Source organism: Sinocyclocheilus anshuiensis, unplaced genomic scaffold (genome assembly GCF_001515605.1).
Source record: "Sinocyclocheilus anshuiensis isolate Anshui unplaced genomic scaffold, SAMN03320099.WGS_v1.1 scaffold742, whole genome shotgun sequence".
Taxonomy (NCBI): domain Eukaryota; kingdom Metazoa; phylum Chordata; class Actinopteri; order Cypriniformes; family Cyprinidae; genus Sinocyclocheilus; species Sinocyclocheilus anshuiensis.
In genome coordinates this window covers 324,680-332,259 of record NW_015544169.1, presented here as the reverse complement: position 1 = coordinate 332,259, position 7,580 = coordinate 324,680, and the positions used below count along the sequence as shown (strand labels likewise).

The 7,580-nt window shown below is 35.9% G+C and overlaps 1 protein-coding gene across 3 annotated transcripts in view; it reads left to right on the top strand.

The window, feature by feature from the left end:
- Positions 1 to 4,813, top strand: part of LOC107695985 (YLP motif-containing protein 1-like) — a 19,211-nt gene extending 14,398 nt beyond the window's left edge. For 2 of the 3 annotated variants that reach the window (XM_016496115.1, XM_016496114.1), the window contains exons 18-21: positions 2,037 to 2,088; positions 3,593 to 3,717; positions 3,975 to 4,155; positions 4,476 to 4,813. In XM_016496115.1, the coding sequence (XP_016351601.1) occupies positions 2,037 to 2,088; positions 3,593 to 3,717; positions 3,975 to 4,121 (324 nt within the window). In that variant the 3' untranslated portion in view covers positions 4,122 to 4,155; positions 4,476 to 4,813. The remainder of the gene's footprint in view (positions 1 to 2,036; positions 2,089 to 3,592; positions 3,718 to 3,974; positions 4,156 to 4,475) is intronic. The other variant, XR_001635047.1, reaches the window with a different exon arrangement.
- Positions 4,814 to 7,580: the final 2,767 nt, after the last annotated feature.

Below are 7,580 nucleotides of genomic sequence, written 5' to 3'. Positions count from 1 at the left end.
TCCCCTTAGCTGTTATAAATTCACTGTAAACCACGGCTTCTTGGGGCTTATTGCTTTATTAGAGGTACAATTATATAATTATAAAGTATTATAGAGAGTACTCTGATCTCTATGCTTAATAGATGCTGCTTTGTGTACAGAGGTTACCGCGGAAACAGCTCTATTTCTGCTGTTCCATAAGCGCCACCTGCTGTTAGACAGTGGAGTTATGCTTTTGTTCAGTCTGTCTGCTGTTTTTGTTCATACCCATGTGAAAATTGGACCAAATGTTTGTTGTAATTCTTGACTGGTAGATGGAAAACAAACTACTGTGCATTCTTAAAATCTCAACACTTAAGATAATACGATATGGGGCTGATTAGAGTGCCCATGATGACCCCTGTCCACCACTGAAAGTGTCTACAATGGGCACATGAGTGTCAGAACTGGACCATTAAGCAATGGAAGATGTTTGCCTGGTCTGATGAATCACAGGACACGGCTCCTGCCATCTCCAACATACTGTTAAGGAGTATGGCATCCGAGACTGCTCCTTGTGTTCTTTGTTGAAGACACTCCACTTTATGTCCCCCGATTTAGACAAAAAAGAACAAACAATGTTAAAAATAAGGTTTGAAGAAAGGCGTTCTTGAAACATGGAATACAAACAACTGGTAAAAGACATGTTTATGATGTCGAATATGAACAGAAAAAAAAGTGTGAAAGAAAATATCAAAGACAATCATACATACTGTATACTGTAACAAAAGTATTGCTCGGTTAATGTTAGTTAATGCACACACACACACACACACACTAAACCAGTACACACACACACACACACACACACACACACACACTTTGTGAACATTGTGGTTGCCATGTGAGATAAATCACTTACATTTAGTTATTTATAATAGTTATTTATTAGTTATTTACCAGCTTGGGACATCCCTAGTGTATATTTTAATTCTAAATCTAGCTGAAGTCAGACATTTTTCTTCTAGACTTAGCTCAAGTCTTTGTGGGAAAGTGTTTTTGACTGAAGCAAGCATATGATCTCTGTACTTTTGTGGAATAAATTGAAATTAAAACATAAACATTTTATATAATTCTTTATACAACAGAAAATAGAATGCATTGAGTCAAAAACGCATTGTTTGTGCATTAGTAACAAATTATTTTACCCAGAAAATTGTTAATGTTTGGTCCAAAAAGGAAAAAAAAAAAAGTTTAGCTCACATAATACCACACACATTTAATGTGGACTTGGCGTAGATGACTATATACCAAAGTTCTGTGTAATTTTCCTGGTTTTTGTGAAAACAGCCAGTACCATAATGCTAATCCCTTTCATTTTAATTAAGAGATGCAAATTTACGTTTGAGTTAGTTATCCATTTTCAACTTTGATTTCCGTTAAGTGAGTTTTAATGATTTGTACTTTATATCTATAACTGTAATTGAATGTAAATTCCCAATTACAAAGACTTCTTATTTATATATTTGACATCTGAAAGGAGAGCTTCCGTTTAGGTCAGTGTTTCTCAATCCAAAAATCTAGTGTTGGCATAATTTCATTAGGGCAGGATTGAGAAATACTCCTAAAGGCTGCAGAAAATAATAATTGTACATTTATAAGTGGACGCTTGTCAGTTTTCCTGTGTGCTGTGCTGTTGGCTTTTTGTCTGATCTCATAGTTACCGAACTGCAAAAATGTGTCTTGCCCTTGTGATTTATAATAATGCATAAAGCAGTCATTTTTGTAGGAATTTGGTTCATATACACTTCATAGTGAATTATAATATGCATGCTATTCTGTATTCAATAGACATTTTCTCATCCTGAGTAAGGACTGTTCATCAGTTTCTGAGGGCTCGTTATTGTGATTTATCCTTGTTAATTATCTCTTTTTCAAGCTCATTCTCTCATCATCCAAAGCATCATCATTGCTCCCCAGCCCCTATTTTGTCCCTGTCCTCCCTCTGTCACGCTGTCTGTCCCCTCTGTCTTTCATCACCTGAGGTTTAACCACTGGAGTGTCTCTCTGTAATATAGGGATACCTTCCGAAAAGCAAATGGGAGATGGACACTTCAGAGGCAAAGCTTGGTGGGTATTATTTGTAGTTTTACACAAAATATTCATAGAAATATGTTTTCACTGTATGATGTTGTTGTCTTTAATATATGTTTATGTATGGTTGTTTTCGTTAATATAATTGTTTTTAATATGTGACCCTGGACCACAAAACCTAAGCGTCAATTTTTCAAAATTGAGATTTATACATAATCTGAAAAATTATGTTGATAAATTGAGCTTTTTTTCAGCTTTTTTGATTAAAATGTTGAATAAATAAGCTTTCCATTGATGTATGGTTTGTTATCTCGCTGGATCCGCGCCTCTACTATCAACGAGAGGAACGTCTGTACTTCCTCAACAGACAACGAAACAAGGTGCGCTTGTTCAAAACTGTTACGTTCGATCCTTCGCTGGCTGCGCTGATTTAAATCTAGCGGTTCTGTTGTGTTTGTGTCGCAAGTTCAGTGACGCAGGTAGTGACGATTCTCTCCGGCCAATCCGTGATCAGCAGAGTTTACACGTCACATTTTGGTAACGGTACGGTTCACTTGGAACCCCAACCGAGGTGGTACTAAAATAAGTACCAGGTACCGGGTACTGTACCCAGTGGAAAACCCCCAAAAAGTGAACCGTACCGAGCCGTACCATGCAGTGGAAAAGCGCCAATATATGGTGTCGTCATATAGAGGTAATCTTTTTCAATACTTTTTCCTGGGTTGATTAATCCTTCATAGGTCGATTTCAAGATTGCAAGTTGTAAATTTTAAATCAGGGATAATTTCTTTTTGCATATTACTGAGGTCAGTAACAACAATTGGACATAAAGCATGTGAACTTTTTTAATAACTGCTTGTCCATCTGAGAATCGTGTCATCATGTAGGTCTGCTCGGACTGCTTTATATCACCTGGAACTATTTGACGTTTTAATTTTGCTCCCAGACAGTTAAAAGAAATAGCTCACCCAAAGAATGAAAATTTACATTCAGGATTTAGATAAGTGTCTTCATTGGAACCGAATTTGGAATGAATGCTGTCAGAATGAGAGTCCAAACAGCATCACAATAATCAACAAGCGAACCTTACGACTCCTTATGGTTTTAACTAAACCATTGCTTCCAGCTAAAATACGAGTCCTCTATCCGTAATATTGCTTTCACCAGTAAAAAAAAAATGTGTCCTGTAAATGAACGGCCAAAATGCATAAGTTTTAAATTTTTAGTTGAAAACGGTGTTGTGTAGACGCCTCTATTATTGTGATGCTTTTATCCAGCTGTTTGGACTTAGATTCTGATGGCAGAGGATCCATTGGTGAGCAAGTGAGTTTGTGAGCACATGAGTTTGTACGAATGTGCAAAGTGTATGTATGTTTAATGGGCTCTAGCTGGGTTAAAAAACCGCTAACCCAGCACAGTGTGAAAAGCCTTTGAAACCGTGCATACAATATACATATGTCTTTGGATGGCTGTTGACACAAATAAGTGTTTATTAGATGTAGAACTGGTGATGACTTTAGATGCTGCTTTGTCCTTCCAGACAAGCTGGATGGTCTGGCGGGTGGAGGCAAGAGAAAACGAGAAACTGATGTGTCTGGCATGGAAGACTTCCTTCAGCTGCCCGATGACTATGCCAGTCGCATGTCTGAACCTGGCAAAAAGAGGGTAATGTGCTGCACGTTTTATATATTAGCTTTTAATTACTGTTTGTAGTCACCTGTTGTTCAGTTCTTATTTGGAATGTTCTTGAGAATTGCAGATTGAAAACCCCTCTTTTGAAAAGGATTGAATAGTTGGTCTGCATTTTTTATTACTGGAGACTCACCAGTTGATCTGATTTGAATTTTCTTTTCTTGCTCAGTTTAGGGAGGGTCATGATTTAAACAAACATTTTGCACTCATTAAACTTGCTGATCCTCCAGGTGCGCTGGGCTGATCTCGAAGAGAAGAAGGACGCTGACAGAAAGCGCGCGATTGGTTTTGTAGTCGGTCAGACAGACTGGGAGAAAATCACAGATGAGAGCGGCCAGCTTGCTCAGAGAGCTCTCAACCGCACCAAGTATTTTTAGGAGATTTTGTAATTACATTTATACAGCATTTATGGTAAGTTTCTAATAATTCAGATCTTTTGATTAGCCAACACTGATAGTCATTGCGGATGCAGATAGAAAGCCAGAGACATGTTTTAGAACATGTTTTCTATCAGCTTACTCATTTACATCTAAAACTGTTTAAGTTCAAGAATGTTTTGGGTATAGATTCCAACAAAATTTATTTCTGAAGGAAAAAATTAAAAATTTTAGATTGACTTGGCCTTATTCAGTAACTGTTCTTAGTATTAAATGTGATCCACTGTCATTATACAAACATGTTTTTAAAATACTCTCTTCATGTCTTTTTAACTAGTCGCCTTCTTTTTCCAGGTCACCAGTTCATGAAATTCTTCATTTCTAAAATGTACTGCCTGATGAAGAAAGAGCAACATCTCTTCAGAAACTGGCGCTTAGTTGTTGGTCGATCCCGTAGAACACGCTATGGACTTGGTGTAATATCTGGTGTAATGTAAATCCTTTTTTTGTTTTATCCACAATCTTATTTTAATAGCGTAAGCATTGTGTGTGGTTTTGTAGCAGTGGTGCATTTGATTGTAGGTGTTAACTTTTCTTTATTTTTATTCCATAGATCTAATGTAATTGGCCCTGAAAAATTCTTGTAGTTCACACACATGTACACACTCAATAAAGCTTACAAAACAGTCTCATAAAGAACCCTTATACACTCATTTTTCACTTTGTTGATATTAAAAACTGCCTGTTCAGCTGAATTGTGAAACTTTGGTGGCTAAGCTGTAATTAAAGAGTCACATGACTTGCTTACAAAGTAGTTTACTGGCTTCTCATGTGGCAGCATATTTAATGACAGGTCTGTTCCAGTAGTTGTTAATGGCCTGCTTATTATTTGGTTTGCCACATAAGTTGCCAGGAAACATGGGCATGAATTTTGCATAAAATACTTATGACTTATACAGAGTTTGGCTAGACCGAAGCTTTTTGTTGTGAAACCTCCCATTATACATTTGAATTTCTATATATTTGTAAAATTCCACTTGTGACCCTAAAAACCTTTTTATATCTAAATACTGCAGTTTAAACATGAGCTCCATGCCTGAATTTTGATACAAAGAGACAATCTGTCCTCCTTATACTAAGAAATAAGCTTTATTAATAACAAAGTTCTATATGCAGCAACTGTGGCTGTTTCTGAGAGTATGTATTGTAAGATCAACCTCATTGGTTAAATATGTCATGCATTTGCTAAGGTTTTAGTTTTTGCAGTAATATTTGGGTTCTTTAATGAATACACACTGTGTATTAGTGCACTTGTATTATCAAGTGGTCCACCTCACAGTGATGTTCATTAAATGCTCATAAAACAACATTCAGCAGCTAAATATTCAAACACAAATATGAATGAGATGGCATTAAAGGTAAGTGTGAACATGATGCACAATCCATGATAAATATACAATCTATGAATCAATTATTTTAGTCAGTGTTTCCTCAGTATTTATTGGGTGCATTTTTAAGTTGACATTTCTGTTTTTTGTTTGTTAATTGCCAATTTGAGGACTTGAAAATTGTGATATTCACTCAAAAAAAAAAAAAAAAGTTGCTCTCATATCTTCATTACAACCGTTTTTAGTAAAAATTATAGTCTGTGCCTAAAATAAAGGTTATACAGTTTAGCTTTATTTGAAGACCTGGAATGTTATTCAGGAGTTATAGGACTACTGTGGTGCTCTGTGGTCCTTTTGTTGTCTTTGGAGCTTGGCAGGTATTGGCTGCTGTCTGTTACTTCAAAAGGAAAACAGTGTTGCAAAGAAGAAAGAATATTATATGGTTTAGGAATAACGTATGGGTGACTTGGTTCTTGGGTGAACTATTCATTGAATGCACACTGAAAGTTCAACTGCTCCTCTCAAGTATAAACGTAATATTCCTTCTGTTCAAAATTAATATAGTTCATGTTTTTGTGTTTTTGGATTTGTGCAATTTGTGTTGTTAATCATTTACAAAAAAAAAAGTCCCCAGTCAAAACAATGACTCATTGGTTGGTGACTTAATACACACCTTTGCAATGCAGAGAGACAGAGAGAAAAAAAAAACATCAACTGTGTATTGCTACTAACATACTTGTCCTTGAAACTTGTAATTGTTGATTACATATAGTGCCTTTCTAAAACACACACAAATGGTATAATATAGGTTGTCAGTAATGAAAATAATGTGCAAAAAAATGTAGATATTTAATTAGATACATATTTAAAGGGGTCATATGATGTTGCTAAAAATAACATTATTTTGTTTATTTGGTGTAATGAAATGTTTATGCGGTTTAAGGTTCAAAAAACATATTATTTTCCACATACTGTACATTATTCTTTCTCCTCTATTTCTCCTCTACGCTTTCTGAAACGCGTAGATTTTTACAAAGCTCATGGGTCTGAAAAGTGAGGTGTGCTCTGATTGGCCAGCTATCCAGTGCATTGTGATTGGCCGAATACCTCAAGCGTGTGACGGAAATGTTACGCCCCTTACCATATTGTGATGCCCTGTCCAGCCGGAGCGACGAGACAAAAACATTAAAACCCATTATAAACGAGGCATTTGTTGCATCCAGTGGGGACATAATTAAGGATTGTAATGATACTGTCTTTTTACGCGTTGTGTTGCATCGAGTGCTACTCTACACTGCTCAAAACTCGCGTTTGAATCATCAGTGGCAAATCCTTTAAATATGAAAAACGTACTTACAGTCTGTGAGTCAGAACCGCAAATCGTTATGCAAATCTTCCCACATCGTGACGTAGACATGTTGGGGGCGTTAGAACAAGCCGTTGTAGGTAGGTGTGGTTGACTCAACTTTTATAAAGAATATCTCTTTGGATTTGAGACTTTAGTCTTTGCAACTTTACAGATCTTCTTTATGAACCAAGAGCTTGTAACACTCCAAAGAGAAAGGTAAAATTTAAATTGCATCATATGACCCCTTTAAACAAAATCCACAAAAATACATCAAAACAAATGAGAAATCAACACTATTTCAAAAGAAAACCTCTCACTGCGCAATTGAATTTACTAATTGAATTTAAATGGGTACATTTAAGCAGATATTAATCAAGATATTACTTTGCAATATTGTTATCCCATAATGCAGTATACTCTACAGCCTGCATAAATATTAAGTTTGTTTACTGTCACCAAAAGACCTCAGTTCACATGATTTTGTATTAAGTGCTTGCAATACCTTTGTAATACCAAACAGGGCTGGTATGATGTGTACAGTCATGGCCAAAAGTGTTGGCAGTGACATAAATTTTGTGTTTTGCAAAGGTTGCTGCTTTAGTGTTTGTAGATTATTTTTCCACATGTTTCTATGGTATACTGAAAAACAATGATAAGCATATAAGTTTTAAAGGCTTTTATTGGCAAAAAAATATGAGTCAATATTTACAGTGTTGACCCTTG